At 37.4% G+C, this 24,538-nt stretch overlaps 1 protein-coding gene across 1 annotated transcript; it reads left to right on the forward strand.

The window, feature by feature from the left end:
• Positions 1-4: 4 nt before the first annotated feature.
• On the forward strand, positions 5-23,691 carry APC (adenomatous polyposis coli; the record flags this gene model as incomplete). Its single annotated transcript, XM_009705712.1, has 10 exons — positions 5-32; positions 1,358-1,458; positions 5,233-5,331; positions 8,011-8,389; positions 9,589-9,684; positions 10,564-10,703; positions 12,140-12,217; positions 14,808-14,924; positions 15,607-15,821; positions 16,242-23,691. Coding segments are annotated over 10 exons (7,812 nt in total), but the record flags the coding sequence as incomplete, so codon positions are not given.
• Positions 23,692-24,538: the final 847 nt, after the last annotated feature.

Below are 24,538 nucleotides of genomic sequence, written 5' to 3' on the forward strand. Positions count from 1 at the left end.
TCTCATGGTCACTGTAGCCAAAGCTGCCCGCAGCCTTCACATCCCCAACCACTCCTTCTTTGTTTGTTAGTACAAGGTCCAGCAGCACACCTCTGCTCGTTGGCTCCTCTACCACCTGTGTCAAGAAGTTATCATCAATGCTCTGCAGGAGCCTCCTGGGCTGTGTGTGCCTGGCTGTGTTGTCCTTCCCGCAGGTATCGGGGTGGCTGAAGTCCCCCATGAGGACCAGGGCCTATGATCATGAGGCTGCTTTCAGCTGTCTGTTTTCAGTCTGATGGCTACTTTCAGTCTGATAAGGCAGACTATGCTATCATAGGCTGAACTGCTCAAGAATGTTGCAGAGCCACATAGAAACTGAATTTAATATACCAAGTATGATTAAACAAATCAATTGAGAGGGATAAAAGACTGTTGTCTCTTAAGGTAGTAGCCTCTGAGTTGGAAAAATTAGGTTTGGCATCAAAACAAATACTTTGAGAATAATCGTGCTTTGGAGGTAAGGTGATGCCTTCTCAAGTCCAGACTTCAAGCCAGTTTCATGGTCAGGATTATTTATGTCTTTCTGAAAACCGGAAACATTTTGAATACATGACTAGATAATGTTGGATATTTCACATACTTCATAACTGCTCAGTTATTCTATTTGCTTTATTAAGAAAGTGTATTTAAAGGTGTGATTTTCATGTTGATCTCAGGATCCCTATTAGTGCAGAAACACTGGTTTAATTTTCATGTGGATGTATAGAAAATTGGATTTCCTGAGGGAACTGAAACATGTCTGTACCAGCTTGCCAGATCAGTTGAATTTATTTTGATAAAATATTAGATGGATCAGTATCAGGTTATAAGAATTCTAGTTGCATCAAAGTGGTTATTCCTGCAGTGTTTGTCCTTAAAATTTAGAAGGATTCTTAGAGTACAGATATCCTTCTGTTCACACAGGAATTACTCATCTTTGAATGCAAAGCTTAATTGAACTATGCTAGCCATAGTCTCCAGTAAATGCACTGGTCACGTGATAATGCAGAGAAGGCAGTTGTTTGCTCCAATTCTGTTACATTTCTGATAGCGATGTGAGCACAGCTGGTCAAAAACGGTGTTTCTGTATGTCACAGCAAATCCTTTGTCTTGCAAGGCTATAATCCTCAGAGGACATGCTTCTCTTTCATCTTGTATGTTTTCGAAGACACTCAGTCTCAGCTGTTATTTTTTGAGGCTAAGGGTTATGAGTAGAAAGTGCTGTTTAGTGGCTGTGTAAGGATGCAGCACTGATGCATTGACAGTCTGGAAAGCTTTGAATGGTGAAATGTACTTCGTTTCTGTATGTAATTTCATAAACTCTTACATTAACAGAGAGCACCTCAAAGCAAGCATGATGCAGGTTCCCATGATACAGAGAGACAGACTGAAGGTCAAGGAGCAGCAGAAATCAGCATGGCAACTAGCAGTGCTGGTCAGGTAAATTGATTATTTTGTTTGTTGATAGTATAATGAAATACTCGGAATGTACAATGCTTATATATTGGTATATACCTTACAGTGTTGGTATGCCTGCTTATTTTAAAAAGACAAATGTTTTTCTTCTTTCCGTCTATACATGAGAAATTTCTTGTATTTATTGGAAGGAAATGTTTTAATAAGATGAAGTATAAATATTCAATCATGCAGGGAGCATTTTTCTTTTGTTTAAATTATTAAGGAGCCTAATGCTATGAAGGAGAAAACAACTACAGAAAATGTATTTCATTGTAGGTGAACAGTAATACTACAGTATGATTTAGTTAAGGAAAATTGTTCAAATTTTCATTTCAGAAATTATCACTGAAATATCAGTTGTTTTTAAAAAAGAGGAGAACCAAATGGCAGGTTTATCATTAATGTTTCTTTAATACTGTTTTAGATAAAGCTTTGAAACAGTAATATCAATGAGCTAATCTCCTGGAAGTGGGCTGAAGGGTTATTTAAATACTTCTAAATATCTTTCATTGCTGTTCCTTTTATTAGTGAAATACATGAGTGGAATACTTTGAGGGGTACACTACATTCTTTACTTGTCTTTTAAAACAAATATTTATCAAAATTTATGACTTCTCTCCTTGGCTGAAAGTACTTTCATTTATTTACCAGGTACTAATGATCATTCTCTTCTGATTTCCAGCTGTAGCTGAGATATTCCCACTAGTAATTTGGGTTCTTAAAACTTCACACTACAAATTTAATAGTTGAGTTCATATGCAAAGTATTTTTGCTGCTCCGGGGAAGCAGAATTATTTAAATACTTCTGAAAGTGTCTTGTACAAGAAGATTTATCAGAAAGAATTGTGGTTTGGCTGGAATATTTCACTTGATTAAACATTAAGCACAGCCTATAATTTTGCTTTTGAAATATGTTTGATCACTATTTGAAATTAAGTTCTCTCAGCCATTTCTGAGCAATCGCTTGAGGCCCTGACTGTAATTCTTATGACAGCTTTATTGATTGTGAAGAAAATAGTTCAGTGCTGCTTTGGGGCTGAAAGCATAATGTATTTCAATAATTGATGCATTGTGGCTGTATCATCCATCTTCAGTGTATGAATCAGGAGTTTTTCTGGACAACATAATGTACAGGAGAGGAAGGAAGAAGGGATTGTCATGTCTTGGCAGTTCTATGCAAGGAGGAGATTCATTCATACTTCATTTGAGATCTTATGTTGAGGATTTGTGCAGTTTTGACCTTTGCCTGATAAAAATATATAAAACTTGCATACTCCTTCCTCTTGGAGGTGGATAGAGGCGGGGTGGTGAATCTGTGTTAAAACAGACATCTGGGGATTATTTACTTTCAGTGCAAGTCCAGACAGAGGAGGCTTAATGGATTGGGTATAACATTTATTTCTGATAAACCAGCTCAATAGACTTTGAGCAGTCACTATTCAGTGGAGTGCAAAACAAGTTTTAACCAAATCATTTGGTTCTAATTGATTTTGTAGTCATGTAATCAGTGGTAACTGGAACACTGCTAACTGAATCCAGGATTTTTCAGGATTCAGTTATGTCCTTTTCTGCACCATCTTTCAGCTGTCTTCTCTTTTCCATTATACTCACTATTCTGCTGCTGAAGTAAAGCTTTTTTCATGTCTTTGTTTTGCAAGTTTTATAATGGAATTCAGTGAGAGTGTCTATTTTGTTAAGAAAATGTGCCATAAAATAGGGAAAATTACCTAATTGACAGAGCAAATAGCAAGCATAGTAAAACAATGAGTGAAAGACAAAATATAAAAGGAGAAAACAAGATGAAGTAGACAGGAGATAGAGGAAAAGATTTTGAAAGAGAAGGCTCCACACAAGAAGAATGCACCTAACATCTCCTTGTCGTTTCCCATTTTCTCAAATGAATGGCTACACACCTTAGACTTGTTCTTTCACGTCGGTCTTTAGGAGACAGTAAGAAACGTAGTTGCACTTAATTTGGGCATCCTGGCATCCGCAAAGTAGCAAGGCCACATGGTGGCTTGGAAGGAAATAGTTATCTGAATCAAAGTTGATGCAGTTTTGGGGAAACAATAGGAAAATTATGCTATTTCTGTCTACACGGTGGTGAATTTTAATAGGTAGTATTTACCAAACTTACGTCTTTTTTTACCTTCTTGGATAAAACGATCATACTGAACTTAATAATGGGAGAATTCTGGCATGTACACTATGTTGAACCTGTAATCCTCTGAATGTAGTTTGAGGTCAAGATGATACGAAGGGATTGCTCCTTGTAAAAATCTGGGAATTCATTCCCATATTCCTAGCACTGCAGATTATTTAAGTCAATAATTGAGAAAATCCAATATAATTTTCATTCTAAGCTTTAAAATTTTGAATTTTTCTGTAGTCAGCAGAGAAAATAAGGGCTTGTTTACATAGGAAGTATATATTGGAACAAATTGTGTGAATTTAAATTATTCTAGTTATACCCTTTTAGATCATACTTATTCTGGAACATGCATGAAATGTTCTGGATTCAAATGGGAGAGTGAAATGAGTATAATAATGTGTGTTTAAATATTCCAGTATAACTAGAAGTTTTTTTCTGTCCATACAAACACTACATGAAGTTATTCCTGCCTTTTACTTACAGTCACTTTGAACTTCAAATTTAAGATGTTGCAGTGTATGAACAGCAAATACTTGGAGAGGAATAGCCTTCTTTCTTTGTGGTGCACCTAGAAAAACAGAAATGATTTCAAAGTGTCTTTCATACAGTTTTCTTCAGTGTGTTGTATATTTTTATTGAAAAAAAAAATACTGATTGATCCAGATGGCTTGAAAATGTTGCTTTGCAAATTAAGCTAATAATTTTATGAACAGATTTTAGATTTTGTAGAGGATCAACAAAAGACTGATGACTACCTCAGTAAAACAGTGTTCTGATACTAAAAACGTTCTCTAGTCAAATGTATTTTTAAGTTCCCCAAAGTGAGCAGGAAGGGAGGGACATAGTAAGGGAAACTTCACAGATAGGAAGGATAGAAAAAGAAAGAAACCAACAACAAAGAAGAAAAAGAAAAAAAGGCAAAGCATATGAGTGGATAAAAGATGGTTAAAAAAGGAAAAATGTAAATACACAAAATGGATTAAAAGAGGCCAAAGATGCTAATAACTAAGTCTTGCTACTAGAGGTAGGAGCATGCTATTTACAATAATTCCTAGGAAAATTACAGCAAACAGCGTCAGCATTATTTTATAGCTTTTCGTTAAAAAATGAAATAGATTCATCCAGTCATAATTTGCTTTTAATACGGACAAATTCAAGTAGGGTTACTCCTTGTCCAGATCAATCTCTTTTTACTTGTCAGTTTTGCATACCTGGTTAGGTTCTGAAGAAGTACAGACTTTCTCCTATGCACTACATAATCTGACGTAAAAGTTGAGGCTGTTTTTTTTCTCTCTGTAAAAATTCTAATTCTGTTTGTTGCAAACTCCACTTCTCCTCCTTGTTGGTGAAAATAGTAATTATAAAGTAATTCCACTGGAAATACGACTGTATTGAGACTTAATTTCAGGAAAACTGGCTAATAAAACCCAATTTAACAGTGACCTCTAAATTGTGTCAGCACAGAGAGGACCTAACAACAAAAGTAATGTGACAGTTCATTAATATCAGTAAGATTTTATGATCCTGTGGTGAAACTGAATTAGGCAATAGTTGTTTTTTCACTGAGACTTTGTTTTATACTGAATTGTTGTTTAAATTTGTAGGGTTCTGCTGCTCGAATGGACCACGAGACAGCCAGTGTTATGAGCTCTAGTAATAACTATTCTGTTCCTCGCAGACTGACAAGTCATCTGGGTACCAAGGTAACCGAAGATTACAAACCACAGGTCGCTAATGCTACATTTTTACTAATACAATAACCTCATTGTTTCTGCCAGTAGTACTAATATTAGCTGAACAATCTATCCACACATAATTTTATGGAGTTATAATTTTAGAATATTTTTTCAGCTTTTAAAATATATGCACAGAAATCCTTTTTTTTACTTGATGATGATTAGTTAAGAGTTGTTACAGTAAGAAAAAAAATGATTGCTAGAAATTACTACAGTATCTAAAAAGCTTGTGATGTTGACTTATAATCCGTGATGAAAACTAACCCTTTTAAGAGCAGTTCTTCAAGTACTTTTCCAGAGTCCAAATCCACAAAACAGATGCAATTGCTAAGAAATTAAACTGGGGGGTGAGGAAGGGGGGAATTATGTAAGCCCTTCATGGCGGTAAATGTCTGTTAACAAAAGACTGTGCTCAAAGTATATGTGCAGCATGAAAAGAGGAGAAAAAGAGGGCAAATCTGTAACACACAATTGAGTTCATGAACCACTGGAGTTTATACTGCCTCTGGGGAATCAGCAGCAGTATAGATACTATCGGTGTTGTGCTCAGCACAGTCTTCTGGGAAGCAGGGCCTGTTAGCTTGACATAATAGTAATTACTTCAGGTTTAAAACAGCATTATAATGTTGTAATTTTGGTCCTGCACTGTATGAATCTACCAAGTGGAGGTGACATTAGCTAGCCTGTCTGTCTGTGAGTTTTCATTGCAAATTGTAGAATTCCCAAAATCTGCAAATAGGAGAGCCCTGAAGGCGGGGGAAAGGACCAAGTGCGGAAGGATACAGGCAAAGAAATAGGCTAAACTGAGTGTGCTGTGGCATCAGAAAAGCTTAATATTAATGCCTAAGAGAAGGGAAATTGGTAGAGATTTGAAATGGAGGAATGCATTTACACATGCAGAGAGAGATGTGTCTGTGGGCAGTGTGTGTATACAGAGACAGACAAATTTTTTTTTAGTTTTTCCTATACTGTATTTGCTGCAACCTCAAGACCGGATTTTGGTGGTGTTATCAGCTTTATTCTCTAACAAAAACGTTACCTTCCAAATTCAAATAACAGTGGATTAAAGCTGCCACTTGAAATACCTGTCAAGAGGTATGCATAAAGTGGATTGAATTCACTCTCCTTTAAGAATCCAAGTGGTTTGTTTTAATACTATATTTGATTTTTCCCAGACCAAGAAGACAGGATCTCCAAACTGAGATGCTAGATTGTCATAAAATTGACTCCAAGCTATTTCAGTGGGTTTTGCATGTGATCATACACTTCCACAGATTCTAAGATTTCTATTGCTTCAGCAATCCCATAGTATTTAGAGAAGTACATGTTAAAAGACTTGTTCCTTAGTCTACCCACTGCTATCCATTTTTTTTTAACTCAGTATTTGTACTTATCTTCAGGGACATTTGAGTTGTCTCTGAAGAAACCAAATAAAATCATTCATTGGTCTGGTAACCAGTGCAATTATCTAGCTATAAGTAGAAAACTTCGTCTAACAGTCCAAATTCTCATTTCCTCCTTAATTGATATATTCTGAAGAAACACATACACTGCTACTTTACAATTCCATTTGATAGTTTCTTTATGCTGTGCTTTGATTTTGAATGTTTCTGTTTATCTGGGCTTTAGGAGTTCGGAGTTTCTCAGTAGTATCTAAAATCTCCTCTACATCCTGTTATTCTACTAGAAGTTCACTAGAAACACCAAATGCATTTCTTGATCTAAAGCTATTATTGAAGAAATCAGAGTGGGAAAGACAAGCCAAATAGTGCATTGACCACTATATTACATGACAGCCAAGGGAATCCCTCAAAAATTGCTATATTTTAATGAGAAATTAGGTTACTCCCAAGTTAAATATGTAATGCTGGGTTTTCATGGCTTGATTTAATTTGATAAATGCTCAGTATTTTATATATATTAAATGAGCATTTGTTTCCTTTACTGGTTTTATCCCTGTAAAATTGAGTAAGTGTTAATTAACCCCTCAGTTTTGCATTTACTGTAAATAATCTAGTCCATATGCAAATCAGTCATCATAACAGAAATTATTAGTTAATTTGAAATAGTTTTAAAGGAAAACATTAAAATACATGGATGTCAGATTGTTTTAGCACAATATAAACTAAAAATTCATGTAATCATTCTTATCCTTTGTCTAGAGTAATTGCATTTAATACCACATAACAAATAGTTTTTCACTGAAGAGCGTGTTTACATGAAAGTATGATTCATACAGAACATTTTTTGAGGCACAATTAATTTTAAATACATTTCAGATTTCTCAAACTGAAACACTTTCATTAGTATGTTTATGTTATCTTTTTGTACAATGGAAATCATAGAATCATAGAATGGTTTGGGTTGGAAGGAACCTTTAAAGATCATCTAGTCTTTGCCATTGGTCTTGTAGATTCATACAGTTACATACAGCTGCCACCCACTGCTTCTAGCTGTTTAATCATTAAGTGAAATTTATTAATATGCTGAAGTAGTAATAGTACTTAATTATTTCTAAATAACACAGTTTTTTGCACCATTAAATAAGGGGGTTTTGCTCATGTGTACCATTCAAATTTCATTTTAATTTAATTTAATGTGTATTTTTTAAATGTAACTGTATTTTTAAAATGATTTGACCTGCAGGTGGAAATGGTGTATTCATTATTATCAATGCTTGGTACTCATGATAAAGATGACATGTCAAGAACATTGCTAGCAATGTCTAGCTCCCAGGACAGCTGCATAGCCATGCGTCAGTCTGGATGTCTTCCTCTCCTCATCCAGCTTTTACATGGCAACGATAAAGACTCTGTCTTGTTAGGAAACTCTCGTGGTAGTAAAGAGGCCCGTGCCAGAGCCAGCGCTGCACTGCATAACATCATTCACTCCCAGCCTGATGATAAGCGAGGCAGACGGGAAATCCGTGTGCTCCATCTTTTGGAGCAGATCCGTGCTTACTGTGAAACGTGTTGGGAATGGCAGGAAGCACATGAACAAGGCATGGACCAAGACAAAAACCCAAGTAGGTTCTGCCAGCCGTATAAAAATGTTTCAAGGATATATTGAAAACAGTGAATTTACAGAAAGTACAACTTTAATCTGACTTCTTGTTGGATGTATGTGAGTTTTCTTATATATATGTGTGTGTGTATGTGTATATTTTTTTTTTAAGTTGAGGTAGTGTTAGGAAATAGCATGTATCACAGATATGATACCTGATTTATAAACTTGTTATTTAAATCATAGACCTTAGTGTGCTTTTCAGATAATAATTCAAGTGTTTTATATTTATAATCTGTAAATTAATATTGAATATGTACTCATTCTGTTTTATATTTTAATGGATAATGAAACAGATCTACATAAATAATCGCAAATTGCTTTTCATGCAGATGTATTCAGGAGATAGCACATTTCGTTTAGGAGGGGGACAGAGAGCAAAAAATTAAATAATCTCAGTCTATTAAATACAGTACAAACTGTTATTTATAATGTTGTATGTAAGAAATATTTCAGTATTAAAATATGAAAGAAGTGACAATGTAAGTGAAATTTTTCTCAGGGAACAGTTAGAAAAAAAATGTAACCTTCTGGATTGCTTAGCAGCTTTTCTGAATTGAGGGCATTTTGTAAATACAGGCTGTAGGTGTCTATTACAGGTGTACTACTGAAATCAGCGGGTTGTGTCATGGCTGTTCGAGTTTGCTGCAAGAGCCATTTAGCAGGAGTAGCGCTCCGAACAAGATGTTCCAATACCATTTGTGCATTAGCCAGAATCTAGCTCACAAAAATTAAAAACTTCTCAGTTATGAAACAAAGAGTTTAATTAACCATTCATAAGGCTGTAACACCCAAAGAAACAGCTTCATGTTAGGTGGTGTATTATTTAATGCCATCAGAATATTTAGCCTTATGCATTCATTTCACTAAGATTATTCATTTTTAAAAGGAGTAAGATAATCTTTTTGTACTGGGAGTCATATTTCTTAATACATACATTCAGGATTCTCCCTCATTTCTTTTTCTGCATCAAACATATTTCTAGTGCACACATTTGTTAGTAACATTCTTAACTAATTGTCTGTTCGTGGATTACTGGGAATATACAAACTCTGAACAAAAGTGCAGTTGCTTTACTTTAAGATTAGATTTGCTTTGGAAAACCTATGGTCTAGACAAAATCAGGTAGGAAATACTAATTGTTACCTATTTCTGAATCAGTGCCTGCTCCAGTGGATCATCAAATCTGTCCTGCAGTATGTGTTTTGATGAAACTTTCATTTGATGAAGAACACAGGCATGCAATGAATGAGCTTGGTAAGACCAAATATATTTCTCTGACTTCCTTTGAGAAGCTTGCTGGAAGCACTGATGCTCCATATGTACCTCCCTGGATATATGGCTTTTTTTACTACTAGTTTAAACAGACCATGAGTTAATTTGTGTCAGTTGTTGCCCTCTAAGTGATGAATGCAGTTTAAATTAACCAGACCATTTCCCAGTGGATAAATTATTATGTCAGTTAGTCTTTTTTCTGGCATGAATTTTGGAAGATTATTATTATTATTATTATGGAAATATTTGCAGTTTTAGAAGTATTGGACTTACAATGAAGACTTACTTTCTAGGGTGGGAGGATTTTTGTTGGTGTTTTGTTTTGGCCTGTTTTTTTTTGTCCTGAGTTGGTTCCTGTTTAACAGCCTGAATTTTTTAGTCCACACTCAGTAAATTTGGTGTGTGCAATTTTCCTTAATTGCCACTTTTCATTATCAATGAAAATATTCTATGTATTTTTCTCAGAAAATAACATTCAGTGATAATAATTAAATTGATAATTTTCAGATTTACTAAATAGCCTTTTATGTAACTGGTGGAAGTTCATTGGTAAAAGATGATTTTGGCTGGGTGGAATTAAAAGATGAGTGTGCTTCGTTCTTCCTCCTAATTCCTCCTGTTCCCATTTTCCCCTGAAATCTCAATGTCATGTTATCATACCTTTCAGCTGCTACTAAGCCAGGATTCAAGATCCAGAGTCAGTATTTAACAATTTGTTTACCTTTCTGAGCCTTCTGGCTTTCAGATGTTTGAGATTTGTTCTCTACATATAAATGCAATTTACCCCTTGGTATATATGTACTGTATTCATGACATTAGGATACAGGTATTATTCATTTTCTTATTTGTGTGTTTTTAAAGGAGGTTTGCAGGCCATTGCTGAACTGTTGCAAGTGGATTGTGAAATGTATGGACTTACAAATGATCACTATAGTGTTACCTTAAGGAGGTATGCTGGAATGGCTCTGACAAACTTGACTTTTGGAGATGTGGCAAACAAGGTGAGAGCAGAATTTTAAACATACAGTAATTTCAGTTCATAGGTATGTTTGAATTGTAGTTCTCAGAACAGGTGATGAAAATCTCCAGGATAGGATATTGAGTTTGAGCTCAAGACAGAAGTTCAGAATACCTCTGTCATTCCGTCGTGTTCCTGACAGCCCCACAAACTGAATGTTCTATCTTGCAAGTATAGTATCAACTCTCACATTAAATTAAATCACTTTTAATTTGTCACTGAAAGTAAGGATTTTATCTATTGGCTTGATTTTTTCATGAGCATTAGATTAGCATATCCCATTGATTATGGACCAGTGATGACAGATAGTGACTCATTTTTCTGAGGATGTTGAACTAAAACGGCTAATTGAGTCAAATTTTGTAAAGTTGTCAGTTATTTAACAATACTATTACTGTCTGATGAAATTTTGCAAACCTTTTCAGGCTGGAGCTTGCTTTTAAATATGTGTAGCGTATCTGGCTCATAATGGGCACTACTACAAATTGTTGTAAGAGAAAATAGTTCTCTAATTTTTGACAAGCACTTTGCTTTCAAAAGACAGAAAGTTTCAATAATTTTTTTTTGCCCCAGAGTTTGCGAACCTGTGGATCTTAAAATAACTTTGTCCTGAGAAGACTTTTCTCTTTCTACTCTAGAGGAAGACATTTCAGTAGTGAATGGAAGTAACACGCTTCATATAACTCGGTGGTTGTTCGAAGTTTTAGACAAGAGTAAAGCATAAGTCCTTGCTGCAAATGAATTGCTTCACAATATATTGGTTCTTTACATCATCCAATCAGTAGCTGCTGTTACTGGGTTTATAGCATAATCTAAATTACTCAGAGATGTAAATGTACATGCTGTCTGGCTGACGAGTAGTACAGTTCTAACACTTCGGTTTTGAATAATTTTTAATTGTGCTTTGTCACAGTTTCCAGTGTAAGCCTTACAGGTTTTCATTCGCTGTTTTATTCTTAAAAAGTTGTTCTTCAAATGTCAGACATGTTTTATATTTGTATTAGTTTTAAATATTCATATTATTTTTCATACTATGCTTATTTGAAAGGGAAAAAAAGATGATGAGACTCAATAGTCAGTAGGAAACAACACATTGCCAGCTCACAGGTGATTTTTATCCGATGCATAGTAAAGAAGGCTTCTAAGGTAGTAAAGCTCCCAAACAGTCTTAGACCTGTTGTAAAAAATACAAAATTTAGCACAATTTTACCACCTCTGTATTTTCCAGAATAGAAACCGATAGTTAAGCATAACTTTTTAGCAGTTGTAAACCAAATATTTATTGTTGGTAACGTATTTTACCAAGCTTTTACTGAACTTCAGATATGATTAGCTTGAAATATCAAAACATTGTGGAGAAGCAAGCCACCTAGCCTGTCATTTAATACTCACTTTCTTTTTTCTTCTGACTCCTGACAGGCTACATTATGTTCTATGAAGGGTTGCATGAGAGCTCTTGTAGCCCAACTGAAATCTGAAAGTGAAGACTTACAGCAGGTAACATCCTTTTGAGACGAAATATTTCTTTACCTTGGACATTTCCATCACTTTGCATCCAATGAATTTCATTGCATTGTATTAAAATACTGTATTTCTGCTCTCCTTTCCTAATATTTACCTTCTACTCATTTGGCTTCACCACCAGTTATCTTTATACTTGAAATCTATCATCTTTGTGAAGTTTCTAGTGTTCTGTCCACAGCCTGCCTTCTTTTTTTTTAATCAAGCTTTCTCTTTGAAATATGCTTCATTCATCCCAGCCTGATTTTTTTCTTGTAATTGTTGTTCTTATATTGTCTTGTGTGCCTTAACTTTGATGCAAAGTTTGTATCTGTAGTTGTTCCACAAATCATGAAGTATAACTTGCTTCTTGTAAAAATGCTTATCTGTGGGTCATATTCTGTTTTTTTAACAAAGCACGTGTAACATAAGGGCTATAAAACTCACTTTTATCACCCTGATCTGTTAGTGGAATTCCAGTTTTAAAGACAAGTTTGAGTGATCTTAGATTCTCTAATTTAGTTTACTAGCGATGGTACTAATGGACTGACATTACTTGGATGGTTAATACAGTATTGTGGCTCCTCCTACAGTTGCAGCAAGTAAATAATAGGGGAATAATAGTAGAGGAAACCGTATTTCAAAAGAGAATTTGACTTGACAAGTCATACATAACTACTCTTTACACCAGCACCTCCCAAAGAAACTTTGAGTGACGTGTTTGGTGTGACACCTGAATGTCTCTTCCAATGGCTCCTGCTGTGTAAAGAAAACAGCCTGAAAATAATGTCTTCAGGAAGTGCTTAGGGTGATCTGAGAGTTGAGAACACAAGACTGTTCTTCATTGGTACAGAACTTATTTAAAATTATTAAATATTATAATCCATTTTAATTAATATATACTGTAAACAAACCAGAACAGCTTTTGGAAAGGAAAAGCCTGTTTTCCTTGCAGTTTGAGTGAATCCTCAGATAGAAGAACAATTTTAAGTAAAATTGAGTTTATCTCTTAAAACACGGTTCACAAAATAATTTCTCCACTAGAGGAGAAGCTGGCTAGTTAACGATTGAGAAAATTAGAATTACAATAGAGGTTACTGGGTAGACTCTCTGATTTGGTATTAGGGCAGATATTAAGTATATTTAGTATTCTTGAAAAGGAAGTCATGGGCACATGGGCTCTCTGACCCGTGGTGTGCCTCCAGCCACTGGCATGTAGACCCCCATACATACACAAGCACACAAAGCAGGAAGTCCCTCACTTAGGAAAAGTTAGAATGGGATTTAATAAGAATATGGGACAGACCGTGCTCATCAAGCAAAGGACGTGGCTATACAAGCCTATCAGCCAGCTGACCATTTTGATGCAACTGTCCATTTCTGTCCCCTTATCCCTTTGTTTTCCCATGCTTGTACCTCCCTGAATCACCTAGATCCATCCTTTCTCCTGCCTTTGGAAACTTTGGGTCCTCCCATCCCATGACAAGTCTTCTACAGTCCCAGAATGCTCTTCCCCTGGATCCCATAAAGTGTCCCACAGCCCTAGGCCAGGTCTTCTGGCCTGACCTGCCTCGGTGTAAACATGCAGAGAGCTGCTCCCATTGACTTCCCTGAATGGGTGTCACACCTGGGCCATGGGGCTGCGGGTCTCCTGGGAGAGCCCTGGAAAGAGCCCGGACAGGGTGCCCCCTCCTCTGAGCCCTTAGTTTGCATTCCCACCTGCCTTTGGGCTCCCACGCTCCTCTGGGCCTCTTGAGATGGGCCTCTGATGGGCTGATGGCTCCTGTGCTGGGCCTGGGAGCCACCAGGGCAGGGTCCTACTGGGCTTTTCCAGCTGCCACTGCCCCTCTGTGCTCCCTGGTGGGCGTCAGTAGAGGAGCATTCATCACATAATCTAACACACTTACGCACTTCCCTGACAATGAGAACTTCCATAGGTAAAAGTGTTGTATCAAATATATTTCATGAAGGATATACATGCTTACTGCAGCCCATAAATGGATGGAGTTTAATATGTCATGACTGTCCACTGTAGTGACAGTCTGTCTCAGTCTAGCTGCTGCCAAGGACAAGGACATAGGCTGAATGGCTACTCATCTTCTGTAGATAACTATTCTGATTGTAAAAGACCCAGTCTATTTTTAAAATTCTTTAAAGAGCTTTGTAAACATTAATCAAAATAATCATACCATCTGAGAGACAGGCAAGTGTTTCTGTTCTATTTTCCAGGCAGAAAAGCTGAGATAAACATAATATAAATCTCTCCTGAGATTACATAAGTCTAGTGCAGACATCAGAGTAGAGCACAAATTCAAAGTTTTGGACCAGCAGGGAACCTGATTTCAAATCTTTGTTTCAGGTACCCACACGCAAAAGGCAGTATCTTTGATTAAACTTCATACTGAAACGTTAGAACAGTCTAGCAGACAACACAAGAAAAAGCAGATTTTAGCAAATTTTAATTCAGTAGCTGAACATAACCACTGTTAGTTAATCCACAGCATTCCAGAGAACCAGGATGAAAGTCTGGTAACCTGCTAAAGAAGTAGCTATATTGAGATACATTATTTTTCTTTCACTTTTGCAGGTCATTGCAAGTGTGTTGAGGAACTTGTCCTGGCGAGCAGATGTAAACAGTAAAAAGACTCTAAGAGAAGTTGGAAGTGTGAAAGCATTGATGGAATGTGCTTTAGAAGTTAAGAAGGTATCCTGTATAAATGATTGAGATAAATTTTAGAGAGATTGCATTTATTTTACACATAACACAGATATTGTTCTTATTGATAAAAGCAGTTGGTCAGATATTTCAGGTGGTTTAGGTAACTTGCTTTGAAGAAGAGAGTTGGTTTGAGTTAACCTAGCAGCAGACCACAATGTAGCAATGACATCTCAAAACTACTGTATTTCTGCAATGTTATTTATGAGGGTTGACAGCTTTTGCTCTTCGGTTTCATGAACTGTGCTGTTGAAATAGCCTTTTGTATAGTTCTGCAATTTAATAAAACCTCTTTTGAGTTAGTAAATAGATAACTATCACTGCTGTAATTTTCTAGATACATTTTTTGTATGCAGACAGGATTATATTCCATCCTAGAGTCTTCTGCCAGCTCGTCTTCAAGACATTTTTGCCATTATGGCAGCTAACAAGTATTGTGGCACGTATTTCTGAAAACTTTGGGGCAAGCCATGCCAAATCCATAGCTGAAGGAAGGAGAGAAACGAACAAAAGTATTTACATGTGTACTGCTGCCTGCATCTAGCTTACCAGCCCAGAAGGCAGAAATTGGAACATACATAACTCTTTGAAGCTGACTTAGGTACTTCTGAGAGCTTGTGATCAATAATTGAAAATTTCTCTAATTCTGCTCATTTTGTTATTTTCCTAGGAATCTACCCTAAAAAGTGTTCTGAGTGCCTTATGGAATTTGTCAGCACACTGTACTGAGAACAAAGCTGATATATGTGCTGTTGATGGTGCTCTTGCATTTCTAGTTGGCACACTGACATACCGGAGCCAAACAAACACTTTAGCCATCATAGAAAGTGGAGGAGGAATATTAAGAAATGTTTCTAGCTTAATTGCTACTAATGAGGACCATAGGTGGGTATACTTTTTCTGAAAATCTTTTAGCAGTTCCATATGTCTATTTAGTAGACAGTTTCTATGACCAAGTCTTAATATGAATGCATATATTAAGTATAGTAATTAAGTGCACTTAATTTTTAATGCATTTGATAAGGCAGGTATTTTGCTTACATAACAGGAATATGCAAACAGATTAATACCTGCTGCTTGTTAATGATGAACTATACTAAAATCTAACCATTCATATTTGTAATAGGATTTGATTAGCTAGATGAAAGCTAGAGGAAATACAAGATAAATTTGCATTGGAGAATTCATGATTATCCTTTCGAAGGGCAAAACTTGCCTTTAGCCTAATAGGTTTTTGTTTTGCTTTGTCTCTTAGCCTTTTGAAATGCCACTTACTGTTGTTTGTTTTCAATTACTCAACACCAGGCAAATCTTGCGAGAGAACAGCTGCTTACAAACCTTGTTACAACACTTGAAGTCACATAGTTTGACAATAGTCAGTAATGCCTGTGGGACCCTGTGGAATCTTTCTGCACGAAATGCGAAGGATCAGGAGGCACTGTGGGACATGGGAGCAGTCAGCATGCTGAAAAATCTCATTCACTCAAAACACAAAATGATAGCCATGGGTAGTGCTGCAGCTCTAAGAAACCTCATGGCAAACAGGCCAGCAAAATACAAGGATGCCAACATTATGTCTCCAGGATCAAGCTTACCATCTCTTCATGTCAGAAAACAAAAAGCATTGGAAGCAGAATTAGATGCTCAGCATTTATCAGAGACTTTTGACAACATTGATAATTTAAGCCCAAAAGCATCTCACCGTAATAAGCAGAGACATAAGCAAAGTATATACAGTGAGTATGTCTTGGACTCCAGTCGGCATGATGATGGTATATGCAGATCAGAGAGTTTTAATGCTGGTAATATGACTGTACTTTCGCCGTATTTAAATACTACAGTATTGCCTGGCTCCTCCTCTTCCAGTAGAGGAAACATAGAAAATTCTCGATCTGAGAAAGACAGAAGTCTTGATAGGGATCGAGCAGTAGGTTTAAATGCCTATCATCCAGCTGCAGAGAATACTGGGAACTCCTCTAAGAGAACAGGAATGCAGATTTCTACTGCTGCAGCTCAGATTGCCAAAGTTATGGAAGAAGTAACAAGCATGCATATTCCACAAGAAGACAGAAGTTCTGGTTCCACTTCTGACATGCACTGTTTGACAGAAGATAGAAATGCCCCGAGGAGATCAGCCACTGCCCATACTCACCCAAATACATACTTTCCTAAATCTGAGAATTCCAACAGGACGTGTCCTCTGCCTTATACAAAAATGGAATACAAGAGAGCTTCAAATGATAGTTTAAATAGTGTCAGCAGTAGTGATGGCTATGGTAAAAGAGGCCAAATGAAACCTTCCATTGAATCTTACTCTGAAGATGATGAAAGTAAATTTTGTAGTTATGGTCAGTATCCAGCTGATTTGGCACATAAGATTCATAGTGCAAACCATATGGATGACAATGATGAAGAGCTAGACACTCCTATTAATTATAGTCTTAAATACTCGGATGAACAGTTAAATTCTGGAAGGCAAAGTCCCTCTCAGAATGAAAGATGGGCAAGGCCTAAGCATATAATAGATGATGAAATGAAACAAAATGAACAAAGGCAGTCAAGGAGCCAAAATGCAACCTACCCCGTGTACACTGAAAGTGGAGACGATAAACACATGAAGTATCAGTCACCTTTTGGACAGCAAGAGTGTGTTTCTTCGTTTAGATCAAGAGGATCCAGTGGTTCAGATCAGAACAGAGTAGGCTCAACTCTTGGAATGAATCAGAAAGTAAACCAGTCCTTGTGCCAGGTTGATGATTATGATGATGATAAGCCAACCAACTATAGTGAACGTTATTCTGAGGAGGAACAACATGAAGAGGAAGACAGACCAACTAATTATAGCATAAAGTACAATGAAGAGGAACATCATGTTGATCAACCTATCGATTACAGTTTAAAATACTCAACAGAAGTTCCTCCTCCTTCTCAGAAGCCATCTTTTACTTTTCCAAAGACTTCGTCAGTGCAACGCACCAAAACAGACCATATTTCCTCAAGCAGTGGGAGCACATCAGCCCCCTCAGCTGGTTCAAAGAGACAGAATCAGCTTCACCCAGATTCTGCACAGAGCAGAGGTGGTCATGCACAAAAGACTGCCTCCTGTAAAACTCCCTCGATTAATCAGGAAACTATACAAACTTACTGTGTGGAAGATACCCCAATATGTTTTTCAAGATGTAGCTCTTTGTCGTCTTTGTCGTCAGCTGAAGATGAAATAGGACGTGATCAATCCACACGTGTGACAGATGCTAATAACACCCTACAGATAGCAGAACTAAAGGAAAACAGTGGGGCTCTATCTACAGAAGGTGCAGTAAGTGAAATCACATCAACATCACAACACATCAGAACAAAATCCAGTAGACTTCAGACTTCTAGCTTGTCTCCTTCTGACTCCTCTAGACATAAAGCTGTTGAATTTTCTTCAGGTGCCAAATCTCCCTCAAAGAGTGGTGCACAGACTCCTAAAAGCCCACCAGAACATTATGTGCAGGAAACGCCACTCATGTTCAGCAGATGTACCTCTGTAAGTTCCCTGGACAGTTTTGAAAGCCGTTCAATTGCTAGTTCAGTTCAAAGTGAGCCTTGCAGTGGAATAGTAAGTGGTATTATAAGTCCCAGTGACCTTCCAGACAGCCCTGGACAAACAATGCCTCCAAGCAGAAGTAAAACGCCACCCCCTGCTCAAGGAGTTCAAGTAAAAAGAGATGTAGCTAAAGGTAAAGTACCTAGTGCAGAAAAGAGAGAGCCTGGTCCTAGACAGGCAGCTGTAAATGCAGCTGTTCAAAGAGTTCAGGTACTGCCAGATGCTGATACGCTATTACATTTTGCCACAGAAAGCACACCAGATGGGTTTTCTTGCTCTTCTAGCCTGAGTGCTCTGAGTCTTGATGAGCCATTTATACAGAAAGATGTCGAGTTAAGAATAATGCCTCCGGTTCATGAAAATGAACATGGAAATGAAGCAGAACCTGAACAGTCAGATGATACAAGGGATAACCAAGAGAAGAAAGCAGAGAAGCCTACTGAAGCAGAAAAAGATATTCTGGATGATTCTGATGATGATATTGAAATACTGGAAGCATGTATTATTTCTGCAATGCCAACAAAGTCTTCACGTAAAGCCAAAAAGCCTTCTCAAGCATCTGCTCCAAAAATACCTCCTCCTGTAGCCAGAAAGCCAAGCCAACTGCCAGTTTACAAACTTTTGCCTTCCCAGAGCAGATTGCAATCCCAAAAGCATGTGAGTTTTACACCGGGAGATGATATGCCACGGGTATATTGTGTTGAGGGTACACCAATAAATTTTTCAACAGCTACGTCTCTGAGTGATCTCACAATAGAATCACCCCCAAGTGAGCTGGCCAATGTAGACAATGTGGGTATGGGAGCAGAGTCAGGGGAATTTGAAAAGCGAGATACCATTCCTACAGAAGGTAGAAGTAGCGATGACTGCCAGAGAGCAAAAAGTTCAACTGTGACTCCCCCAGGCCTGGATGATGACAAAACAGAAGAGGGTGATATTCTGGCTGAGTGCATTAACTCCGCTATGCCAAAAGGAAAAAGTCACAAACCTTTCAGAGTGAAGAAGATAATGGATCAAATTCAACAAGCTTCTTCATCTCTAAGTAACAAAAACCAACCAGAAGGTGAGAAAAAGAAGCCAACATCACCAGTAAAGCCTGTTACCCAAAATAATGAATACAGAGCACGTGCCAGAAAAAACACAGAGCCTAAAAGCAGTATTAATAATGAAAGAAGCTATCCAGAGAACAGGGATGCAAAGAAACAGAATCTTAAAAATAATTCAAGAGATTTTAATGACAAATTGCCAAATAATGAAGAGCGTGTAAGAGGAAGCTTTGCATTTGATTCCCCTCATCATTACACACCTATTGAGGGAACTCCTTACTGTTTTTCACGGAATGATTCCCTAAGTTCTTTAGATTTTGATGATGATGATGTTGACCTTTCAAGGGAGAAGGCAGAATTAAGAAAAGGAAAAGAAGCAAAGGAAACAGAAACTAAAGACTGCACTAATCCAGAACAGTCTTCAAATCAGCAACCAAGTAACAGGACACAAGTCTGTCAAAAACACCCAACAGGCAGAAACCAGCCTAAAACTTTCTCTCAGTCAACTAAAGATACTCCAGACAGAGGAGCAGCTACAGATGAGAAAATGCAAAATTTTGCTATTGAAAACACACCTGTTTGTTTTTCTCGCAATTCATCTCTTAGTTCCCTCAGTGATATTGATCAAGAAAACAATAACAACAAAGAAGAGGAACCTGCAAAAAGTACTGAGGCTCCTGATTCACAGATGGATTCAAACAGACCACAGACTTCTGGCTATGCACCTAAATCATTTCATGTTGAAGATACTCCTGTGTGTTTCTCTAGAAACAGCTCTTTGAGTTCACTTAGTATCGACTCGGAAGATGATCTCTTGCAAAATAGTTCTGCTATGCCTAAAAAGAAAAAACCCTCAAGAATAAAGAGTGAAAGTGAAAAAAATAATTCCAGAAATACAGGTGGTGTATTGGCAGAAGATTTAACACTGGATTTGAGAGAAACACAGAGGCTGGATTCAGAACATGGTTTCTCACCTGATTCAGAGAACTTTGATTGGAAAGCTATACAAGAAGGTGCAAATTCTATAGTTAGTAGCTTGCATCAAGCTGCAGCTGCTGCATCACTGTCCAGACAAGCTTCATCAGACTCTGATTCTATCCTTTCATTAAAATCTGGTATTTCTCTAGGGTCACCATTTCATCTTACTCCAGACCAAGAAGAAAAACCTTTCACTAGTAATAAAGGTCCAAGAATTCTTAAGCCAGGAGAGAAGAGTACACTGGAGTCTAAAAAAGTAGAATCTGAAAGCAGGGGAATCAAAGGAGGGAAGAAAGTATATAAAAGTATAATTACAGGAAAAGCTCGCTCCAATTCAGAAGTTTCAAGCCAGTTGAAGCAACCACAACAGACAAGCGTGCCTTCGATTTCCCGTGGTAGAACAATGATCCATATTCCAGGAGTTCGAAATAGTTCTTCAAGTACTAGTCCTGTTTCCAAAAAGGGTGCCCCACTCAAAAACACGAACTCCAAGAGTCCCAGTGAAGGCCAAAGTTTGACTAGCTCTCCAAGAGGAGTCAAGTCATCAGTGAAACCTGAGCCAGCTCCCGTAACTAGGCAGCCATCAGGGTTGAACCAGAGTGGATCAAGTAAAGGACCTTCTAGATCAGGATCTAGAGACTCCACTCCTTCTAGACCTCAACAGCAGCCATTAAGTAGGCCTCTGCAATCTCCTGGCCGAAACTCAATTTCCCCAGGAAGAAATGGTATAAGTCCTCCCAACAAGTTGTCACAGTTGCCAAGGACATCGTCTCCTAGCACAGCTTCAACTAAATCTTCAAGTTCAGGTAGAATGTCATATACATCACCAGGCAGGCAGATGAGCCAACAAAACCTTACAAAGCAAACTGCCTTACCTAAGAGTACCAGTAGCATTCCACGAAGTGAGTCTGCGTCAAAAGGGTTAAACCAAGCTCTCAGCAGTGGTGGATCAAACAAAAAGACTGAACTATCCAGAATGTCATCCACAAAATCCAGTGGAAGTGAATCTGACAGATCCGAGAGACCTGTTCTCGTTCGTCAGTCAACTTTTATTAAAGAAGCTCCGAGCCCAACTCTAAGACGGAAATTGGAAGAGTCAGCTTCATTTGAATCTCTGTCTCCTTCTAGGCCGGATTCACCTACAAGGTCCCAACTACAGACCCCAGTTTTGAGTCCATCTCTTCCTGATATGTCTTTATCCACTCATTCAACTGCCCAGAGTAGTGGTTGGCGAAAATTACCCCCTAACCTGAGCCCTTCTGTAGAATATGACGGGAGACCAGCAAAACGTCATGATATAGCTCGTTCCCATTCTGAGAGTCCATCTAGATTGCTGATCAATAGATCAGGAACCTGGAAGCGTGAGCATAGTAAGCATTCCTCGTCACTTCCTCGTGTAAGCACTTGGCGAAGAACTGGAAGTTCTTCCTCAATTCTGTCAGCTTCTTCAGAATCCAGTGAAAAGGCGAAAAGTGAAGATGAAAAGCAACATGGAAGTTCTCTTTCTGGACACAAGCAAAATAAAGAAAGCCAAGCACCAGCAAAAGGTACTTGGAGAAAAATAAAAGAAAACGAAATTCCTCAGATAATGAACGATTCTCAGCATTCTTGCTCGGGTGCCACAAATGGCTCTGATTCCAAAACTCTGATCTATCAGATGGCACCAGCTGTCTCTAAGACAGAAGACGTGTGGGTGAGGATAGAGGACTGCCCAATTAACAATCCTCGATCTGGAAGGTCCCCAACTGGAAATACTCCCCCTGTTATTGACAGTGTTTCAGAGAAAGGGGGTGTGAATGGTAAAGATTCAAAAGAGCTTCAAGAAAAACAAACCCCAGGGAATGGAGGTGTTCCTGTTCGTACCGCTGGTTTAGAAAACCGTCTGAACTCTTTCTTTCAGATAGACAGTCCAGACAAGAAAGGCACTGAAACAAAGCCTCTGCAAAATAATCCTGTTCCTGCACCAGAAAATAATGAGAGTACTGTAAGTGAGCGTACACCATTCAGTTCCAGTAGCTCAAGCAAACATAGCTCCCCCATTGGTGCTGTTGCAGCAAGAGTAACTCCTTTCAACTACAATCCAAGCCGCAGGAAGAGTAGTGTGGACAATACTTCTGCTCGGCCATCACAAATACCAACACCAGTAAATAACAGCACGAAGAAACGTGACTCCAAGTCTGAAAATCCAGACTCCAGTGGAACTCAGAGTCCTAAACGTCACTCTGGCTCTTACCTGGTAACTTCTGTTTAAGTGCAACAAAAAAATAAATAAAACTGATGTATTATATACAGCAGCTATTTAGAAATTTAGTTTCAAATGAAACTAAAAGATTGGGGATCGACTTTTTTTTTTTGTTTCTATTTGTTGTAAATAGGTTTGATTCTTGTTAGAGGGTCCTTGTTCTGGAAGCCATATTTGATAGTATACTTTGTCTTCACTGGTAATATTTTGGAGGAATATCTGATTGACAGTTTGGAATAAAGTTGCTAACGCAAGTATATTTATACAATATGTTTAACCTGTATTTAATTAGCATCCCATCCCATAATCCTTTCAATATTGCTTGTCGTTGAAATCATGGAACATTGCAGATAGAGATGATAAGAGTCATATTGCTTTATCAGTCATTTCTAGATTACAGACTGACTAAACTACATCAGGGAAGAATTGGTATTATTTATGCAAAAAAGTATACTCAGTTTTAGTATTTGTGAGTCCATCTAACCCAATAATTAATCATGTGGCTGTGAAATTCACAGTAATATGGTTTCTGCTGAACAAGCTTTCCCAGCCTGCTTTTCTGCATGAATGGAACTGATGGTTCATTTTCTGAAGTAATGATTAACATTTCTGTGGTCACATAATGTGCATAGATAGTTATGGTGTAACAGTTTACACTTTCTTCGTGCTCTGCAAAAAAAAAAAAAAAGGAAAACTGTGTAACTGTAAAACCTTGAACAAAGTTATTTTACATGAATTAGATTTTATCTTAAAGTAGGTAGAATTTTTTTGCTATGCTGTAACTTGTTGTATATTCTGGTATTTGAGGTGAGATGGCTGCTCTTTTATTAATGAGACATGGGTGATGTCTCAACAGAGACTAAAATGAACATTTCAGAATAAATTATTACTATATGTAAATTGTGTGTGTTACTTCTGCATTACATAAACCCACAGTATTTTATTTTGAGATGTCACCATATAATGTGTTATATAATGCACTTACACTTAAGGCCTGATCCAGCAGAATCTTGCACCTCCAATATTTGTTCTTTCTTACCACTGACAAATGGCTGTTGTAGGATGCTTATAACAGTTGCAGGGTCAGGCCCTAGGTCTTCTGTAGTATGTTTGTACTTGAGACAGTTTCACACATCCAAGGTGCATGACAAGGCTAAAGGCAGGGTATTTCCAGTAGCCAAGCAGTATAATTGTTTTCATGACTGCAAGCCTGAAACAATATTGTATCTATAAAAATAATATTTGTAAAACAAAAGATTTTTTTAATTGGAGGAAATAATGTAAATGTGAAATAGTGACTGTATGATGAAATTTTAATTGTTTGAAATCTTCAAGCATTTTTTTTAATTTATTTTTTAAAAATTATGAAGGGGAAAATATCGCGATAATTCCATGGCAGCAAGAAATTTGTTATCATAGTAGAAAAACAATTTTATACACAAACCAGGACATTTGCTGCCTCAAGCCTTTTTGATGTGAATATGGTTTGTGCTAGAACAATGCCGAAAAGACAGATTTGTGCTTTAAAAATACAGTCTGCATTTAGATAAGAATTGGTTAAAAGTAGAAGCATCAGAGAACAGAATATTAACCATTCTGTGCATGATTGAACAAACCATGAAATGGTGTGTCAGTTTTGTTGTATCTCAACTGGACTATTCTAAAGTTAGCATTGTAAATAATTAATATTCAGGATTCAAAATGCTCTGATTTCAGGAAGCCCTGAAATAGAGCAATCTACCTTTAT

Source organism: Cariama cristata, unplaced genomic scaffold (assembly GCF_000690535.1).
Source record: "Cariama cristata isolate BGI_N322 unplaced genomic scaffold, ASM69053v1 scaffold10040, whole genome shotgun sequence".
In the NCBI taxonomy this organism is placed as follows: domain Eukaryota; kingdom Metazoa; phylum Chordata; class Aves; order Cariamiformes; family Cariamidae; genus Cariama; species Cariama cristata.